Source organism: Triturus cristatus, chromosome 3_2 (assembly GCF_964204655.1).
Source record: "Triturus cristatus chromosome 3_2, aTriCri1.1, whole genome shotgun sequence".
Lineage (NCBI taxonomy): Eukaryota > Metazoa > Chordata > Amphibia > Caudata > Salamandridae > Triturus > Triturus cristatus.
Genome location: NC_140584.1, coordinates 978318829 through 978340357, shown reverse-complemented (window position 1 = coordinate 978340357; position 21529 = coordinate 978318829). Strand labels below are relative to the sequence as shown.

Sequence of the window (21529 nt, the reverse complement as noted above, 5' to 3'; positions counted from 1 at the left end):
AAAAACAGCTTCCCAACTGCTGAAAGACCTAGAGCAGCTAAATTTGAGAGTACTCAACGGTCGCCAAGAAGAGGACACTCCACCGGCACCAACATTCTTCTCTTCAACAACCACCTCATATCTAGACTATATGTTGGTGACTCTTCCACTCTACGAGAAAATAAGCAAGTTTAGGATAGGGGAAGGCTCTCAAAGTGACCACTTACCTTTGGAAGCCAATCTGAGCTTGACTTGCGAAAACAAAGCAGAGGTGCAAAAAAGCCAAACTGGCTTAGATTACACAGCAAACTACAGACGAATAAGGTGTAAAACGTCAGATATTGAGAAGTTAGCAGCCAGCGCAAAAGCCATCATACACCAAACACCCAGCCCACTTCTTAACTTGACCAACATCTGGGCAAACTTCACACAGACACTGGGAGCTAAACATGGGACTGAACTAAAAACCCACAAAGGACACACCTCATGGTCTATTTTCGGTAAAACAACAACGCCAGAGATAAAAAACATAAAACGAGGTATAACAAAGATCCTCAAGCGGCTCCGGAAAGACCCCAATACCGATACTCTACAACAGGAGCTTCGCACTCAAAAAGCCCAATTAAAAAAGAAAACCTGGGAAAGGAAAAGACAACTGAATGAGGACCTCTGGGTAAAAATCGCCCACAGTTCTAAACAAAAGAACAGCTCTAACTTCTGGAAAATAATTCATAACCTTCAGCATCCAGGCCACAAAGGAATAGACTCTAACATATCAGAATCTGACTGGGCCAACTTTCTAGAAGCACATTTCAATACAGTTGCATTGGAAGAGGAGACCTCCATCGGCGATGATCGGTCCGATGACACGTATCTGAACCTAGAAAAAGTCAGCACAACCAATAAAGCAGGAAATTCACCTTACATGAATAAGTCAACTCACCACCAAGTACAAAAGGAGTTCAGAGAACAACCATCACCATCTGATCTAACAGAGTATAAGGAGGAATCCTATAACTCAGAAATAGCGGACAGAATTATATCCCAAATATCCAAAGGTAAAACAGAGGGAGCCCCCGGTCCAAACGGGATACCGCCAATATTGTACAAAAGTGACGCAGCATTTTGGAGCAAAATTCTAGCACCAGTCTTCTGTGAAATTAGAACAACAACTATAATTCCACCATCCTGGAAAGGATCAATCATAAGTCCGATCTACAAAAAGGGGGCCAGGAATGACCCTAGAAGCTATCGCCTCATAGCTCTAATCGACACCGAAGCAAAATACTATGCGGGCCTAATTTTGGAGGACTTAACAGCTTGGGCAACAGAAAAAAACATCACAGTTACCCAAACCGGGTTCCGAAGCGGCCATGGAACTACAACAAATATCATGGCGCTAACCCTTTTGATAGAAGCGGCGAAAACCACCAAAACCTCCTTATTTCTAAGCTTCATCGATTACTCCGCCGCCTTCGATAATGTGGACCGGCACAAGCTTTGGCAGAAATTGGACAAATGGGGAATTCCAGGACCGCTTTTACAGCAGCTGGTAGCGCTCCACACCAACACCTGGGTCAAGATCAAATTAGGTTCCGGGAGGTTTCTTTCTAGAAAAATACAGACCAACAAGGGACTGAAACAAGGCTGCGTCTTGGCCCCAATGTTATTTAACCTCTTTTTAGCAGATCTTCCAAGAGCGCTTATAACAATTACATCTCATGCACCACGGCTGGGCGACACATTATTGTCTAACCTCCTTTACGCCGACGATTTGGTCCTCATCAGCCGATCCCCTGTTGGCCTTCAACATCTTTTAGACAAAACAAACGAATTCTCTAAAGTAAATTCATTAACAATCAACCTAAACAAAACCAAAACAATGACAATAAATTATCATAAAAAAAGGAAATGTCAATGGCGTTTGGACAGTCAGAAACTAGAGCAGGTACTATCCTACAAATATTTAGGCATCATATTAGACTGCAACGGCTCCTTTAAACAACAATTAGAAGCCATTCGTCGGAAGGGCACAACCTTTTCCATGTCGATAAAGCCACTCCAGAAAGCCCTTCCAGACCGGACCCTTGGCCCTCTCTTGCAGGTAATAAAAGCTCGCTTACAACCAATGCTTACCTATGGCTTTGAATCTATGCAAGGCAAAGACGCAACAACATTGGATAACACCATCAGTCATGCATTCAGGGCAATATTCCACCTTACAAGTTACTCGTCACCAGCTCAAATTCGCCTAGAGTTCGGCTTACAAAAACAAACAGTGGAGAGAAGAGGCGCCTACATAAAAAGCTGGTGGAAAATAAGAAAAGCTGAACAAGGAACACTAAACGCACATCTCTGGATTGAACTGATAAAACGAGACAAATCCCCAGCAAGGACCTATTTAATGGAATCATTGGACATCCTGGGCCTAACAGAACTGTGGGAATCTCCAACAGATGCAGGAACCTTCAAAAGAGTGGTAACAAAAGTTACCAAGGCGATCTCATTGAAAGAGGACAAGGCAACTTTAGCCAAGAGAGAGCATGGTTGGGGAGTTTTGAAAGACTACACAACTCTCAAACCACAACAGTACCTAACAACGGGTCTCACACATAAAACAAAAAACAAGTTCCTTAACCTCCGCCTAGGAAACATACCCATAATGCCACATTTAGCACCCTGGAAGAGGGATCAAACAAAAAATCTTTGCAGATTATGCCTCTCCGGCAAGGAGGATCTAATACACATCATCTGCATTTGTAAAAACCTTTTGGATATAAGGCGTTCCCTGCTCCGGATTCTTTGGAATCAGAGGAGGATAACCAGCTGCAGACAGGCCGTGTTGCTGTGTTTTAACCCCACGGAAACTCAATTAAATTGCAGAACAACAAAATATTTTGAAATAGTTGCGGCCAGACTCAAAGAAAAAACGGGACACTAATAGATTCCAACTAAGACTTTTAAAAATCTTTTAAAGACCTTAAATAAGCTGACATTTTCCTTTTAATTGGTTGTTTTAAATCTAAATTTTTAGCAATGAAATCATGTTATTAAATGTTGTGAGTTTTTATTAACTGTGCAATAAACTAAACCCTTAAACCCTTCAAGTAGCCAAAAACAGCCTGTCTCGAACATATTGAAGGATCTGTCTTGCAACCCTCAATTAACATCCTGCCTGTCCAACTAGACCCCTGCTAATATTAAGAGAATAATCAATAGCTCATGGCCTAAATGTGCACCAGGTCCGAATGGGCTCACACAGGCGGTTTAAAAAGGGCCCCTGACATGTGATCAGATAGGCTCTCATCCTCCATCCATTACACAGAGAAGGGGACCCCAAAAAGCCCACTTTTCATTTTAAATACCATGGTGGCTAGGGACGCCATGTGCATTTTATATGCACCAGCGCTGTGCTTTGTATGAGCACTGCGCCTGCTTTTAGATTTACGAAAGCGATTGCTCCAAGTCTCGCAAATGCTTGTATTAATACGCTGCCATGCATCATAAAACAATAGAATTTTATGTACTGCTTGCGGACCACAGTGGTGGAAGGTCTTCTTTGCGTTTTATTACATGCAAGTTATACGTGTCCAACATAGTATGCTAGCAAACACATGACTTCATTACATCTTCATTTCCACAGAGTATAAGGATATTATTTTTCATGACTATTTATAGACACACGGTACGCTGGGTGGAGGCGGCAGGTTTGTTGGAAGGTGTTTGGGCAGCAGCACACCTGCAGTTGTTGGCGATAGAAGAGGGTCACGTTATAAGAACATTAGAACGCCACATTCCGTTGCTGTTCAGCATCCAATGGGCCCTTCCCTGCCAAGCCTTCTTGGCTTGCAGAGGAGTTTTAGTTTTTTGGTACTCAAGCTCTGCCTTTGACCAAAAATTGTATTGGACAGCCAGCAAGCAGAAAGGCAGGAAGTTTATTGCTTTAAACTGCCCCACTCTGCGCAGGTGTGCCTTAGGCTTGCAGTGCGCAAGGGTTGGTTGAGGTCATTGGTACGGCCCTCTCGAAGAGGAGAATCCGACTGTATGACTAGAGTGACCTTGTCTTTGAATTTTGTGCTGGCTCATATGGCCAGTTATGTCCCCCTTTGTTTGTTAGCTTGCTGGCTGAGTTTAGAATGTCCTGAGCACATGAGGACCTCCTCACCCACCTCCGGCCACCAATAAAGAAATCAACTTCCACAGGACTTCACTGGCAAGATAATATTTGGGTGGCAGCGGGCAAATCAAGCCCTACTCCAGACTGCTAATCATAAGCGCTCTTTCGTGGGGCGAATTATCAGACGTGGCTGCTGCCACCTGACCCCCTCCCACCTTACCAATCGTAAAAAACGCTGTGTAGCTCAGCTATATGAATTCACCGTGTCACGCGCCCTCAAGCGTACGTGAACGCTCTACCTTCACCCAGCTAGCGGCACGTTATCGGATATATTCTGCTGCATGCACTCTTGTTCGCAATGCATTGAGCTGAGCTTAGATCTGTCAATTGTAGAGAGATCTCTGCTTTACCACATCACAGACAGAACAGCCTTTTTTCAAGATATTATAATGGTGGGCGATTATGTACTTTATCTCTTTAAATGTATTTTGGCACCTTTCCATTAAAAACTGCTTTTGATTTAAATAACGACATGACAACCAAAGAGTGTAGCTAAGTCAGATATGTCCCATTCACACCTTAGCTTAAATCCAGTTAACCACAACTGTTAACTTGCCCTTACCTGCTGGTCACAACTGGACACTTCAGGACAGTTCGTGAAGGCATGGACGCGATTTTGTGGGTACAAAAGTTCCATACTGTGCTACACACAGTGATGGGGGTTGTACATATTTTAAGATGTTTTGACAGTTCCTTGGATCTCAAGCTTGAATCAGATTATTCTTTACGAATGCAAGCAGATGCCAGTGTAGACGGTTCTATTAAATATCTCCCTCCCCTTTTTCTTTCCTTGTTTACCCTCACACAACCTTCACTCCTTCTCCATCAGTAGTTGTGTCTGTGTGTGTGTGTGTGGTCTGCAGTCTTGCATCGGTTCATTTTCAGACATGCTTAACATACGGGTTCAAGGACTGCCGCGTACATAACTTTTTTGTACCCGGAAGCCGCGCTTTATGTTAAAGCACTTTCTTTAATGAGGGCTGGCAGGCGCATAACTTTTTTTTTTTTTTTATAGAAGGGCACCTCTCTATGTTTCAGCATCCCAATAGCTCCAAGTCTCAGACTGCAAACTGAAGTGCCTATGCACATTTCACTGCAACACATTTATACAGACCAGAAACCGTGTAGGTTACATTCGCTGTTCTCTTTTACCTACAGAAAGGTCGGGAAATTATGAGGAGGACTACAAGTACCAGAATCCAAAGCAATAAAAATGGACCGAGTGAGATTTTCATGCTTGGAAGTAGGAAATCTGACAGACCTAAAATGTTGCCTTTCTTCTGTGACTCCACTTGCCCAAGCCCTTCACCTGAGTTTATCAATTTCTCTTTTATTCCTTTTTCCTTTCCAGACGTTTTACCTCTTCTCTTCCCCTTACAGACTTTTAAAGTCTATTGGCACATTGTGGCATTAAATAAACTGCTTTTTATACAGAAATAAACTGGTTAACTTAAGTGGTAAATGACTGAGTGGGGGTAAGCCGACAGTCAGGAGATTTGTCATGCTAAGTATAGGCAGAGAGATTCAGCCATACCTGACCTATATAAGCAAACCATTCCATCTGTTGTTAATAAGGTTCAAGCATGGCATGCTTCCCTGGCTTTTAGCTTACCCTAAAGGTTTTTTCAAAGAGGGAACCCTGGGGCCCTGTCCCTGTGATAACACCTCAGAACAAAACACGCTGCATATGGTTTTCTTTTGCAAATTTTACACTTTGCAGCGCAAGAAATTTATCTGCCCTATTTTGAAGAACCGTAATTTTGAGCAAGTGAGGCCCGCATTGGTTTATCTGCAAATGCTAGGGTCACCATTGGCATGTTTCGGGGTAGCCAGCTATATCACAGGGACGATCAGGTGTAGAAATAGGGTGCAGTCCTCTGGGAACCTCCCTCATTTTTAGTTTTGTTTGATAGTTGGAGAATGTGGATTAATGAATTAGTTTTGGTTTTATGGGATATGTAAAAATTGTAGAATTATTTTGACGACATACTTTTTATTGTGATTATGTGCTAATTATATTGTATTATTTACTATTTATGAAACATCGTTAATTGTGTTTATTTGGTATTGGATTTTTCAGATTACTGTAATTGTAACTATTTGCAACATGATATACTGTCGTATGCTTGGATGGTTTTAAAATTTTTAACCGAATAAAGCTATTCTTGACTTGGAGTGGAGGACGCCGCAAACCAGTATATCAGATTGAGGCAGCCTGGCCTACGATACCTGCACTGCCAAACACTGTTCTGAGGAACAACATGTGACAATTGGCATCGTGATTGGCAGGGTGTAAGTCGGAGGTACAAGCAGGTACACGGTGTCCACCCACTACTTTCACGGGGTGGATGCTGTCCACCCTGACAAGAAGCTTGGCCCCACTGTATAATATGCTGAACTCTTCCTGGTGTGATTTTCAAACACATTCTAAGCAGCAACGTTTATATGAGAAGGAGGCTTTGGTATTTCAGACTCCAGCTGAGCTATAGCAAAGGCCAGACTGCTTTGTCCAAGTATCCAGGCTTGAATCTACCTGTAGCCTATACCCCCGATGTAAAGGCAGTGGAAGGGAAACAAACTCACATCTTGTTAGCACTTCACATGTACTTAAAAGCATGATTTTGACCTTCAGACACCGTATGTAATAGATAAGCATCCACTGTAAGAAAGTTGGATGTGTTGCTCGGTCCCAGTAATATATAATCTCCACAAAAGATGTACTGTGCTTTGAGGACGCAACTCTTTGGTGATTTGATTATTAAAACCTTTATTCACACACTGCCAGCAGTTTCAAAAGAGTAAAATTCAATCTCCGACGCGTTGAGGCAGCATGCCTCTTACTCATAGGGGAAGCAGCCAGTGCGCGGTTGCGCATTACAACGTCTTTATCCATTGCTTTTGCATGCCGCTCACAGGTCAGTATTTTCCAACAGCATGCTGGGGGTTGTAGTGCTTTCATACCCTTCAGTGGGTGATTTCCTTGCCTCCAGTGGCTTCCGAGCACTGACTTGTTTAAATGCTTTTCCGATATTTTCAACACAGCAGTCTGGCCGTGGAGTGATGCACCGCCCGTGGAAAGGAGTGGTGGGACTGCGAGCTGGAATTATGCCGGCTTGATATGCAGCATGGCGATTTTTCCAGAATAATGCCAGCCTTTCTACATGAAACCCACTGGAGGATCATAAATCAATATCGAAAAAACATTTAAACAAGTCAGTACTCGGAAGCCACTGGAGGCAAGGAAATCACCCACTGAAGGGTATGAAAGCACTACAACCCCCAGCATGCTGTTGGAAATACTCACCTGTGAGCGGCATGCAAAAGCAATGGATAAAAAAGTTGTAATGCGCAACCGCGCACTGGCTGCTTCCCCTATGAGTAAGAGGCATGCTGCCTCGAAACGCGTCAGGGACATTGAATTTTACTCTGTTGAAACTGCTGGCAGTGTGTGAATAAAGGTTTTAATAATCAAATCACCAAGAAGTTGCGTCCTCAAAGCACAGGACATCTTTTGTGGAGAATATATATATATATATATATATATATATACACACTATTTTTTTTAATGTAATTTCTTTTATAGAGCTGATCATCCCAATTCAGAGTGTCAGAGAGCTTTACATAACACATATACTTATGGACATGAAATCACACACGTTTCTAAATTAATGTTTAGAATAGGTTGCGTAAGAGAGGGTTACAAGGTGTAGGAGTCTCATCATTCATAGCTCACTGTGCTATATTAGAAGGTTTCCAATCCAATTGAAAGTAACAAAAGGAACTCTGTTAAAAACAGTCACCTACTTATCTAGCTACATAAACTAGAAATGTTACCTGCATGTTACACGATGTGCTCTGCAGAAGACCCATCAAGCCTGTATGCTACTTTGAGTCAAAACTGTGACTAAACAAAACCGATCTTTCCAGCAAATGTGTTAACCACGAGTTATTTTAATATTATTACTGTTCAATCGGATTTACGAGGAGCATAGATATCTGGAGCAGGTGCCTTAACCCCATAAGATATTATAAAATTCAGACTTTACCAACTATGCAGAACAGATTTACTGCCCTGTTTCTCCTTGTTGCAAATTTGATTGTGTCAGAATTTTGTGTTAAAGTATAAGTTGGGGTCCAGAATTTGCATCGGATTGCATCACTTTTTGTGCACAACCCTGATGCAAAATCTATTTTGGGGTCTACAGTGCTACACAAATCCAGTTTGTGCGGCTTTGTAAAATAACTGACATGGTAGCACATTGCCCTGCCTTACATTTACATGTGTCATGTAGGCATTACATAGGTGGTGCTAGGACGTTCCCGTGAACCCACCAATATATTTCGATGCAAACTCATATTTACAAAGACTTGTAAACATAGGTTTGCACCAAAATCTTTATTTCTCGTCATTTCCTCTTGACATGTGTGCTGTAGACTACATGCGAAGAGGAAATAGTCTCATAGTATCGTTTTGTGTGTCTTTCTAAGAAAAGAAAAACCCTAGTGCAAGGCAGCACAAACCATGGGTAGGGATTACATGGGTTGTATATGGGCATTCACTCAGGCATTTGGTTTACAAGAAATATACAGTCTCCTTAAGGCAGGGACACTTACTTTCGTCAGCTCTCCAGTCCCACTTCCCAGTCAAAGGATCATGGTTATTCCGCATATACGCGAGGTGACATTCCAGTTAGGTACTGCTAGTAAATTCAAGTCTTAGAAAGCAAAAAGTCTTAGAAAGTCAGAGTGCCTCCACACTGTAGCGTGTCAGAGTAGAGGTCCCAATGCTATGATGGAGGCGCTCCTACGCCTACAAGGTGAGCCTCCCTGAATCCGGTAGCAGGTCTCGGGTCCTCCTGGATGGTTACGTAGTAAAACTGTTGCTCTTCCTCAGTGAGTAACGGTTTGGTTCTCTTTACAGTTGTACGCTGCTCCATGGCAACAGCCTGCTCACTTCACCATGGCCCCCTCCTGGCATATGGGGTTCATAACAGCACACAAAGAAACGGCACCTTCAGATCATATTGTTTAGGGCAACAACCATCTTCAATTGAGCAATGCTCCAGGGTGCCAGCCCTCAATGGTCACCACTGCTCCCCACCTGGCATATAGAGTTCATGTGCAGTGCACAGGTTTTCTGCATTCACTGTAATTCGGCTACTAAAAGGACATCGCTTTATTTCTCCTATTTCACATCAAAGGTTGAAGCTTTATCTTAAATTCTTGGTGCATGAGGAGGTTAGATTGTGGCTTGCCAGTAGAAGCCACGAGAAGGTAAATTGCATCGTTTATGTGGCCTAGATTCTTATACATGGTGCAACATTATAGACTGTTGAATCAAGCACAAGAGAACTTTGCCTATCATAACACAATTTGGTCAAGCTGGGATCAATCACGGGCTTTTCACATTATTAATTTCCTCCTTTAGATGGAAATCTCCATTTCTCTCGTTTTACTTCAAAGGTAAATGATTTGTCGTTAATTTGTGGCACACGAGGAAGGTGCGGGGCAGCAGGTAGATGCTGCAACTGCATTTTTCACTTCAAACGAGAAATGCCTTGCATAATCGTGCTTGCTCATCCAAAAGTATCTAAATCGGTCACAACACAACAAACAAGCATTAGCATAGCCAATAGGTCTTGCCTTTGGGACCTTACAAGTGTTTAGCCATGCAACGGTTGATGTTGTTGCACCAAGGATATTGTGCTGCATAACTAAATACTTCTAAGGTCACAAAAGCGAGACCTATTGGCTATGCCAATGCTCGTTTTAGAGTGAGTAGCAGGCCTGTGTCGCTTGTGTGTAGGTGTAATACTCTGGGTAACTGTGTACCCATGTGCCCTTTGTGTGCTTGTGTAGGGCAGCTGCTTGGTTAAGCTGTGTCCTAGTGTGTTTTTAGGAGTACGTGTTTGTTGTATGCATTGTAGGCCTGTGTGTGTAGCATAAGTCGGTGGGTCCCATGTCACTACCTTCCAGTGTGTTTGTGTAGTGTAACATGCTTGGTGAATCTGTCTTTTCTGTGCGTTGTGTGGTGTGTTTATGCCAGTCGATGTGTGGGTGTGTTGCTGTTCGATGCTCTCTCAGTTTGTGGGTGTGTGGTTGTGTCAGAGGCCACAACAGTGGACAGATGGCTGCTCTTAGTAGAGGGCTTGTTGGTGTGGCCCGGCCCCTCTCAACTCGGTGTCACGGGTGCACGCGCACTGCGCAGCACACACGCACATTACAAACACCTACCCAGAGCCCTCCAGTTATAGTTAATTTGTATTTATGGCTGAGTCAACTGGTGTTATGAGGTTCTAGTGTTTTAGAGGCGCAGCTTCCAGGCATTGGCGCTTGTAGTCGGAGGGGCACGGACGACGTGGAGCAGGTACAATGAGTAACACAGAGCAGCAAAACAGGGCACAACGTGCACACACAATTAATGCACCGCAACACACATCACCAATATCACCAGCCTGATTCAGGGGCAATATCGGGGGGGGGGCAGCTGAATCTTCAACCAATAGGCAGAGTGTAGATGCAGAGGCTCTTAGAAGGGGTGAAAAAACAACTAAGTCTCAAACATTCAAATGGTCTTTTAAAGACCTGTAAAGTACTGGGGTGCGGCTGTGTGTGCCCGGGAAGCAGTCTCAGCCCGGGCTACCACACACAAGGTGGAGGGGGGGGGGGGGGGGGGAGGTAAAGGAGTCTGAAGCGACTGGCTACTTGTGCTCTGCTTCTATAGGGCGCACTCCAAAAATGCCCCACAAAGCTTACATGAGGGCGGATACTCCCCCATCAAATCAGGCTCCTAAACTACAGAGGCGGTGACAAAGGCTTGCAGTTTTAGAGCTATAGGCAGGTTTGCATACACCCCTAAATGTGTTGCGCGAAACTAATTAAATAACTAAACATGCGCGTTACGAGGCAGACGGTGCATAAAATGAAAGCACACTGCTATAGTGCTGCGAAACGCTATGTTTTGCCCCGCATGGCAAATTAAATAAGTGCGTCAGAGGCGGACCGCGCAGTTAACCAGCTGCAGCACATATGGAGAGGAGAGCGGGCAAGGGGAATGAGAAAGGCAGTCGGAGAATCTGAGGAGAGGGCGAAGGGAAGAAAAACCAGCAGCGTCAACGGCGGGCAGCAAATGCTAAATTACAACAAGCGTGGCCGTGAAAGTTAAAGCGATGCGCACTCTTGTGTAGGTGGGGTGGAGGGGACGTGCATGGGGACCAGACACACACAGCGTTTCCCTTGCTGAACTGAGCAGCGGCACCATCTGTTTTGAAGATAATTACTAACAGACTGCGGCGCTGCTCGCTCCCGCAAGGGAAACTCCAAACGTGCACGCATTGCAATACAAAGCAATGCAAAACATGCACACGTTTAGGCAAAAGTGGTGATCGATTGTAAAGGTCCCATCCTAAGCAGCGCTTGCGTGCTGCGTAGACGAGACCTAAAAATGGTTTCCAAACATTTGAAATTATGTGCTTTATTTACCAATTCCAAATCACTAAATGTTGATGAACTGTTTTCCTTCAAAAGGAAGACAAGTTGCTTTTTGCCACTTTGTTACCCTGCCAGGGTATGGATGGTCTCGCTTTTTGCCCTTCTCACAACTACATACTGCAGAGATTCTGTAAAGTTTGTTATGTACTCTTTTATAATACAGGGTAGCTTTGTTGTTATGATAGGAAGTTTAAGTAATTGAGTTCTGCCATGTACGAAATTAAAGATATGTGCTAACTTAGGGCCTACTCCTGCAGGGCGAGTTTTACAGTGAATAGGTGAGCCGACAGGTCAGTATTACTGTAAACAAGGAGGCCAACTCCAATGCACTTTTTTAGCAGTGTAACATTTCTGGGATATGACAATATCTTATTAGCGAGCATAGTCTAGTGTAGATTCCAAATACTGGCCATAGTTTGTGGCATTTCTTGCTGTTCTTACATCTCCCCACTCGGGCAGATTTTCTAATCAAACAAGTTAGATTTTCTTGTGAAGACAATATTTTCTGCCAGTGCTAGTTAGGACCGGATTTGCATGTACCTTTTTCTTGTTGGTTACCTTTGTCACCATTTGTTTCTCATCTATGGAGACTGGGTGGCTTACACGAACTGTGGTGTGAAGAGGATACCATTTACTGTGAGATTTATGGTCCAATCTTTGTGTGGGTATTCTAGTTGCACCAATTCCAGGGTGAGCTATCAACAAATGCAGAGGCCCAAACTTTTTCTTAGGGTCCTATTGCTGAATGCCAAAATTGTCATAACATTTATCTTTCACTAATATACACTTGCTGGTTCTTTTTTCATCCTATTTTCTGCCTTGTTTTCCCCATCTCTTGCTTCCCTTTCCATTTTGTTTTGGGTAATGGTCTATTGATGAAATGAGCTCAAAACTGCTAAAATGAGTGCAGGTGCCCACCACAGAAATTAACAGGCCTCGAAAAATATACTTGCCCTCTTGCAATTGCAAGTAAACTTTTATCAGGTCTAGCTATTTTTAGCACCTACTAGTCCCATCTGGCTAGTAAACTTAGGCTGGAAAGGAACAGGTATTCTGTTCATCCAGAAAGTGAATGAGCAATGAAGATGCCTTTAAATCTTGTTTTTATCTTGACGAATTTGCTGTCTGTTCAAGGAAAGAGGTCAAATGTCAGGCTGTCTTAACTAATTGCGGCTTTGAAAATTAGGTTTATTTTTCTCTCTTACTAGAGTTGGGGTTTTTTGTCAAGTGAGATGTCGGAAGATGTGAATCGTTTTTCTCTAACACACAACTTTTAAATAAATAGCCTGCAAATTAATATTGTAAATATTTCAGAATATATCAGGCATTATAAAAGCACATTTTTTGTAATTAAAAAGTGTGATGCAAAGAATTAAATAGGAGCAAAACAAACCAGAACACTTTACTTGGTGATGTGCAAAGGACACATATCTACAGAAACTACTTCGACATTGTTTGTACACTAAATAGTTTTAATCAGTAATGATGCATGTCAATGGGAAACTGTCGCCATTTCAATGTACAATCTGCCGATTACAAATGACAGTGTGCTAACACTTCATGCTTTAGTTATGCATTTATTAAAAGTGATGGTTTTTAAATACAGTTTGAGAAACATTCCTGCCCTGATGGCAATAAACTAAGTAGAATATTTAAGTCACTAGACCTGCAGTTCTAGTACCATTTTTATGATTTTGCAAGGCCTGATCAAGTGGTGGGTTGTGCTGAGTAAACTTACTTTGCATTGGAGAGCAGCCTCACCTCTGGAGAGCACAGGCAGCTAAAGCAATCACATCTACATGGAAATTTGCTGCATATGGAATATTATGCTGGTGAGGTCTGCTAGCAGTAGAGTTAGTTTGTTCAATCCTTAAGTAAAGGAAGCTTTACGCTGGCAAAAGGCAACATAATTTTATGTTTAGTTTACAAAAACGCAAGTCCTCTGCTAAATCGGGTGTGTATGCGTGTAATGCCCTCAAATGTACTCACGATAGATCAGATAAACGTGCGAGGTCTTACGACCTGATTTCACTTCCTGTGATGCCACTCCTGGTAAAGGCATGGCTTTTCATGTCACTTCCTCTGATTCAATTTCCTGTGATGCCACGAGATGTCACAAGGTTTTCAGCACTCAATCATCGGTTTCTTTTGCTGTTGTCACCCTAAGTAGGAAGGGTATGCCCAGAAATGGGTCCCATGCTCACTGTGCCACTGGATTCAAGCTAGCCTGGCGAGGGGAGATTCCCCGAAACTGGTCCCAGAAGGCGGTTTTCCGTTCCAGGGAGGACCTGGCTTGGCAGTTCAGGCTGGACTGTTCCCATGAGGAAGAGGGTCAAGTTGCATATGGCTTGGTAAGTGAGCAAACGAATGATGGATTAGACGCAGATCTTTGTGACCGGGGGTGAATATTTACATTGTTCAGCATTCCATCCTTCATTTTCTCCTTTTGCTGCTGGCACACCATGAGGTCACCTGCATACTGCCTAAATCAGGGATTTGTAAAGCGCACTACTCACCCGTGAGGGTCTCAAGGTGTTGGGGGGCGAGGGGGAATTCAGGCAGCTCAGATTCAGCAGAAGAGCCAGGTCTTGAGGCTCTTCCTGAATGCCTGCAGTGTGGGGGGTTTGCCTGATGCAGAGGGAGAGTTTGTTCCAGGTCTTGGCTGCGATGTAGGAGGAGGCTTTTCCTCCCGTTCAGGCTCTGCGAATGCGAGGGATTTCAGCCAGGGCAAGTGAAGAAGAAATAGATTATTTTGTTGAGGTACTGGGGTTGGAGGGATTTGTAGGCGTGAGTGAGCAGCTTGAAAGTCACTCTTTTTGACGGTGAGCCATGGAGGTCTTGTAGGTGCTGGGTGATGTGGTCTTGTTGTGGGATGCGGAGGACGAGTCTGGCTGCAGCATTCTAGATGGTCTGGAGTTTGTGGAGCAGATATTTGTTGATTCCGGCATAGAGGGCGTTCCCATAGTCTAGGCTGCTGGTTATGAGTGACTGTCTTTCTAGATTCTGGTGTGATCCATTTGAAGGTCTTGCGGAGTGTGTTTAAGCACGTGCAAGATAAAGCGATCTGTCGGTTCATGGTGAGGAAGGAGTCTAGCATGATAAAGAGGTTGTGGACGTGATCCGTGGGTGTGGGAGGGGGGCCACCAGGTGTCAGCCCACACGGAGGTGGTAGATAGAAGGACTTCCGTTTGCTCTGAGTAGCCAAACTTGGTTATTCTCCCCACTTTTCTTCCTCAAGAATGAGGAAGCGAAGACATGTTACACAGAATAATAAAGCTGATGTGCGCAGGTCATACAAAACTTTGAAACATAAAACCGACACAAAACTGTGCTCTTTTTGCACTCCTAGCAACATGGTATTCTAATCACATCTGTACAGCCGCCATAAAGGATTGCACTTCACTGCAAGGGCGGGTGTACCTCTGGTGCTCCTTCGGGTTCATAATTTTGCACACTGAATTGTCGTGCACGTAATAAATAAAAAAGTGCCATATCTATTGGTTTTGCCAATGCGGGTATACATTTTTTAGCCGGCATAATCAACCGGTGTGAGAACGTCTGAAATCTACCCTTAAAAAAAAATTAAAAAAGGACAATGCGTCCGACAAGGCAGCAATCTTAAACACTGAAGTCAAGTTAGCAAAATTCTCGAAACTACTATTCTAGGGTCACAGTTCGCAACAAGCATTAAGGAAGTATAAGAATGCTGCATAATTGTAACAAATCTGAATCAAGAAAAATTGCCAAATCCTTACGTGTGCTATTTAACATAGGTGATAACATCACTTCTGTGCTGGCACTTTACAATAAATACATGGCAAAAATTGTAGCAGTAGCATGGGCGAAAAGATTAACAAACGTCAAATAAAAGTTTCACGGAACAAGAGGAGAGAGGGAGGGCGAGAGAATAAACACACTCGCTCTGCAGGGAGAGACCATAATACACAAATGTTCCGATTGAGAATAACTGCATCCTCCCAAACTAACTGAGCAAAGATCTAGATAAAAGAAAGCGGAAAAATCCCTGGTAAGAATCAAACGATCAAATAAGTGGTCAATAGAACGTTCGAAAAACTACAACAATCAAACGCTAACTTTGGAACGCGGGTCAGAAGAACGTTCTGTACCAACCCTAGTTCCCCATCCGAGATTGTTTCACTCATTAACATGCACGCGACAGGTTGTTTGTATATAAAAACGCACCCTTCTGAAGGTCTCTTTCCAAGGAGGCGGTGTAGCCTTGTACAGGGCACGATGTTTTAGAGCAGCCGCCATAGCACACCAATGATGTTAACTGTACCGAGGCCAATTTCGGAGCCCGGGAATTTATGAGCTGTTTGACACTGGAGGCGGAGTGTCTCTGCACGAGGGATTCTGGGAATCGTGGTCCACAGGGCTCTAGAAGACGAATGTTCACATTTCGGATATTCTGTGAAATGTAGACCACTTAGAGCTGCTGCTAAAGTAAATGGAAAGATGCCGTTCAATGAAAAAGTAGGCAAATGCGGTCAGAATTTTAAAATGTAATTTAAAGGTAACGGTCCCTTTATAACAAAATATAAAACGTATTCAAATCTATGAAGGTGGAAATTGTATGCTGTCACGCAAACCGCATTTTTACATAATTACATCCAAAATTTACATATATTATTTTGAATATAACAATTAGACATAGTTTTAATCATAACGTTTCAAATAAAAATGAGTTTGTTTTTCCTCAAATGTAGTTTACCCATGCCATACACAAAAGACAACCATTCAAATATGGCCGTCATGTTTCCATCTAAAGAATACAGTAGTCTTCCTGCTTCTCTTCCTGGTTTCCGTAGTCTACAGTTGAGTCCGTGAGCTACAGGACTCCATGACGTCTCTTTGTGACGTTGGACGCATGTTTGTGACGCACCTGCCTAGTGTCATTGGTTCTGGTTTTGCCCCGGCTGTTTGAGTAGTGTTTACAGTCCCCCGGCCGGTGCCTGGAGTATGATGGCGGCAGGCGGTGGACAGCAGTGGCGGGAATCCCTAGCAGATCATGTGTTGTTCGCGCGGCTGCGGGACGAGGCCGGGATCCGGCAGCCCAGCAGACACCTGATTAGAAACTTGCTGCTCACTTTGGGCGGCGATCTATGCGTGTGGGACGGAGAGCGCGGTGGGCTGCATTGCGTGAGCTTGAAGGGGCTCACCGGGGAAGAGCCCGAGCTCTGCCGCTACCAGGTGAGGGCCCGCAACCGCATGTGAATGTTGCCACTGTCTCTACTGACATCTGGCCCAGAAGGTCTCAAACTATCCTAGTTTCCTTCTTCATTTTGGTAAAAGTGACCCTTTGATATGCACTTAGCTTAAATATTCTTCAATCATGCGGATTTCAACAGGAATGAGAAGTCGGAAAAGCATCTGTAAGCCATATGTAAGATGCGCGACTTACAAATTTGACAAGTTAACGGCATTCTTTGTCTAGGTAACCTGCACATCATACATAGAGGCGGGGAAGCCGGAGAATTCGCAGAAAGAGGCGTGTCAGAGCCAAGTCAGTGTCTGATTTAGCTCTAAGAGCGCATGAACCGACCCACCACACAGTCCGTGTTAAACTGCATATTCTGGGGGCCGAGAGCCGGGTACATTTTTATTTTTAGGTCTCGCCTGGCGTAAGACATGCGCAGTCTCGCTGGCGAGATTTAATGTTTTGGTTAGATTTCTCTAGTTGGCTTTAAGCCCCGCCCCTCCTTTCCATTGGCTAGCGTCACCGTTTATGGTAAACGGTGGCCAGCCATTGGAAAGGAGCGTCTCGTGACGTACACTTTTCTCTTTTAGAGCCGTCCCAGTTGGACTGGCTGCCCCGACTTACTGCTGACGTAAAAGGTTTTCTTATATTTATGGGGCCATGGCCCCATAATGATAAGAAACCAGTCATGCGAGTCCGTTCAACTGGGACGGCTCGTGAGCCAGTCCAACTGGGACGGCTCTAAAAGAGAAAAAGACTATCCCTTCATTTATCTCCTGCACACACATGGCCAATTCACTCTATTCCTACATACACCATACCCCTCTAAGCTCCATACCTTGCTCTTGGCGCAGGTCACGCTCTGCAGGGCTCCGTAGAAGATGGGCAGCAGCGCCATGATCATCAGGCTCTCGTAGGCTAGCGTCGCCCCTCGGGGGAGGCCAGCAGCCGGGCAGATGTGTTGGAAGCTGTGGGGTCCGAGTCGTTGATCAGCGACGGGGGAGGCTCTACCTCTGCCATGGCTGGAGGTTCGGGGAGCTGCGGGTTTTAGAGAGGGAGGTGGGACGGGAAGGTGCAGCGCCGAGGCTGCGTGGTGCTCTGTAGGAGGGCTCTGGACAGGGAAGAGACTGCTCTTTCAAGCTCCGCTGCTTTTTGGTACCGGTAAGGCCACCTTCTTCTTCTTTTTTTTTTTTTTTGCATATTTTATATAGCGCGAACTCGACCCGAAGGTATTGGTGCGCTTTACATAGCACCGTATTTACATTACACATTCAGGCACGGGGAGATTAAGTGATTTGCCCAGAATCACATGAAGTGGACGCGACCTCGAGGCTCGAACCCTGGTTTCCTGCACCAGAGTCGGCAGTGCAGAGTGACGTCCATCCCGGATGAAGCACTTTAAAACAAGCATTAAAAATGCAATAGGCCTCGCCTTTTATTAAGTTAAAGCCATTTGCTTTGCTATATAATGCCATTAGCAAAGCAAATGGCTTTAACTTAATAAAAGGCGAGGCCTATTGCATTTTCAATGCTTGTTGACTTTGCCTTCTTTTCTTCTTGCTGCTTTTCTTTCCACCATTCATTCATTCTTTCCTTCCTCCCTTCCTTATTGTTCCTTTCATCTCCCTTTCCTTATTTCCATTTTTGTACCGTTTTTCCAGCCTTCTCTCTTTTTCTTTTTTTTCCTTTCTTCCAATTATTTGTAGTCTAGTTTCCTAACTTCGAAAGCTATCACTCCATTTTCTTAAACCATATATTTTTAAAAGCCATTTTAATAATTTCTTTAGATCTGTCTTTATGGGTTCTTTGGCAACCTTTGACTTCCACCCCACATCTGTCATAGTAATTTAACTGTGCAGTGCTTATTAGTTTTTGCCTCTGTTCTCTAATCACCTGAGGGGCACTGATCAATTTTGAGAAGGCCATAAAACAACTTAGACTACCCCCGCAGCACCCCTGCTCAAGCTGGTATAGTGGATGCTTCACTATTCCTTTGCTCTACAGGTCTGTCAATAACTGCATACTTTTTTTTCAACATAGTACTTTATTTTAAGTTATTTAAATATGTTTATTATGTTTGAATAGATTACAAACAGTGCTCTAGATATGAAAGGAAGCTACACTAGGATGTTAAAATACAGATTTTAAAAAGAAAGGGGAAAAAATTTTGATTACACACGTGAAATAAATAGCAAGACCTATGGAATGATATATAATATTAAGAATTAACATCATAGACGGAAAGTCAAGGAGGATGAAGAACTTCTTGTGCTTGAGGTGGGAAGGTAAACGATGGTTGTGCATATTTGTCCAGAAGATCTGTAATTGGAGTCCACAGTTCATTCCTTTTTAAATCTAATGTTAAGGGGTGCATATAAGCCGTATCTAATCTGTGATTATGACAGACCGCATACCACCATGCTTTGAATAACAATTGAGTTTACATTTTTCAGTTTCTCATTATTTGTTGAAAGGCAACTGCCAGTAGTTAATCTAATATTCTTATGTTGATAGTAGGGTACAACAAATCATCAGTTATGCCTCCTAAGAAAATATTAGAGATAGAATATATAACATTTGAGTGAAAGATGGAATTAATCTGCTTCCAAATTTGTGGCCAAAAATGAGAGACGTGAAGAGTAAATGTTTGCTGTTAATATCTGTTCCCATTCTAAAACGGGTCAGGTTATGTCTAAATCCCACTCCCAGGATAATTCCGTATTTGTTTAAACTCTAGCTATAGAAATGCTGTGTGAGTAGATGGTTGAGGCTTTTTCGATTTGTACGGAGGCAATCAACAAGATGAGCGTTTTGAGGTGGGATGGGTGAGAGATCAGATTTAAAGTGAGTGTAAGTATTGAGTACAGTGTCTCGTAAAAGTTTGAATTTATTATGAAATGAGGGAGGTAATCTGAAAGATGTTTGGGTGTGTGCAAAGGAGATAAGAGAATCTTGAATAAACAATTTGATTAACCCATTTTAATCCCCTTGCTCGCCAAGTTATCCAATAAATAGGCCTATTGTTAATTTGTATGGAGTTATTGTACCAAATAGTGGATTGGATAAAAAGCGTGGTGATCTTTGGAAAGGTATAATAATATAGGTTCTAATAGGCTGAAGAAATGTTTAACATTTTGGTAGACAGTTGCTGAGGTTTTTTGTGAATGTCAGGTATTCATGGAATGAAAAGGGCGAGAGGAAGTCACGCTCTAAATAAACCCACAAGAGGTAATAGTGCATTGATTGTGAGGTCTTATATGTGGATTGTTTTAGTATAAAGTCTTTGTGATATTTTGAGCAATTGGGAAAGTTTACGCTGCCCTCTCTTTAGGGACATTTTAATTTTAATAAGGACATATGGGGTCGTTTACCATTCCATAGAAAAGAGGAAAGTATGTAATAGATTTTTGTGTACAATTTAAAAGGAATATTTAAAGAAATGTTGGAAATAGTGTAGATAATGATGGGTAGTAGTGTCATCTTAATAGTATCTAGGTTTTCCCACCAAGATAGGTGTAGAGGGTGCCATATACCATCGTATGTATGCAATTTTCCATGATTATAGAGATGGAGGTTTTAAGGGATTGGGGAAAATTGAAGCCCACGATTTTTGTTTAGTTTCGACTGCAATGTGAAATTAGAGAATATGAAATCATGTTTAAAAGTATATTTATATAGAAGTAATATTTCACATTTCTCATTGTTTAATTTGTAGCCAGATGCCTGGGCATAAGAGATTACTTCTGATGAATAAGTGAGGATCGAAGAATAGGGTTGTGCGAAGAATAGTAAAATGTCGTCGGCGTATGCACCTAGTTTGAACTGTTGAGTTTTGTGGGTAAATCCGTGCATTTTTGGATTTTTTTTTTAGGTTTGATAGTAATGTTTCTGAGGCCAAATTAAAGAGGAAAGGAGGTAGTGGGCATCCATGACAAACTCCTCTCCCCAGTGTGAAATAGGAGGAGGATAGCCTGTTAGCGAAAATGGTAGCTCTGATAGAGGTGCAAACAGGGAATTTAAAGCTGTAATTTTCGGGCCGAATCTGAACCAAGTAAGGGTATGAAATAGGAACGACCAATGGACATGGTCAAAAGCCTTTTCAGCATCTTAAGTGATTGCTACCTGGGGTTCAAACTTATCTGGGGAATTTAATAAAATATCAAAAAATTGGCTAGTGTTGTTTGATGTGCATTGCCTTTTGCAAAATCTGAAGGGATTCTAGATGTAAGGCTAGTTACTGCTGTATAGAATATTTTATAGTTTATATGAGATAGGTTTATGATTTTACCATATTTCAGATCCTTTCCCTCTTTTGGTATAAGACAAATGAGTGTGTCTAGGAAGGAGTTGGAGGATTTACATGAGCAGCTGAAAGAGTGAATGAAAGCATGGAGTTTGGAGTTTGGGTAGAATTAATGTAGAAAAAATGGGTGTACAATTCAATTGTAAAATTGTCTGGACCCAGGGCTTTGACTTTTTTTTCAGTGATTGTAATGAAGTATGACGTTCTGTGTGTGTGATATTGGATTCTAAAGAGGAAAAATCAATCTGTGTCAAAAGTCTTCTGAATAGTGGAGAGATATTGTAGAATGTCAGGATCAGATTGGAAGTGTTATAGTGTATTGATTCTGGTAGAAATTCACAAATTAATTGAGAATGTTGGA

The 21529-nt window shown here is 42.8% G+C and overlaps 2 protein-coding genes across 2 annotated transcripts in view; one reads left to right on the top strand and one right to left on the bottom strand.

Moving 5' to 3' along the window:
- Positions 1-16006, bottom strand: part of RPAIN (RPA interacting protein) — a 53422-nt gene extending 37416 nt beyond the window's left edge. The window contains exon 1 of the mRNA XM_085649560.1: positions 15851-16006. Within this exon, the coding sequence (XP_085505686.1) occupies positions 15851-15922 (72 nt within the window). The 5' untranslated portion in view covers positions 15923-16006. The remainder of the gene's footprint in view (positions 1-15850) is intronic.
- Positions 16007-16479: 473 nt separating this feature from the next.
- NUP88 (nucleoporin 88) overlaps positions 16480-21529 on the top strand; it is a 262426-nt gene continuing 257376 nt past the window's right edge. Inside the window, exon 1 of the mRNA XM_085649559.1 lies at positions 16480-16858. Coding sequence (XP_085505685.1) covers positions 16628-16858 — 231 coding nt within the window. The 5' untranslated portion in view covers positions 16480-16627. The remainder of the gene's footprint in view (positions 16859-21529) is intronic.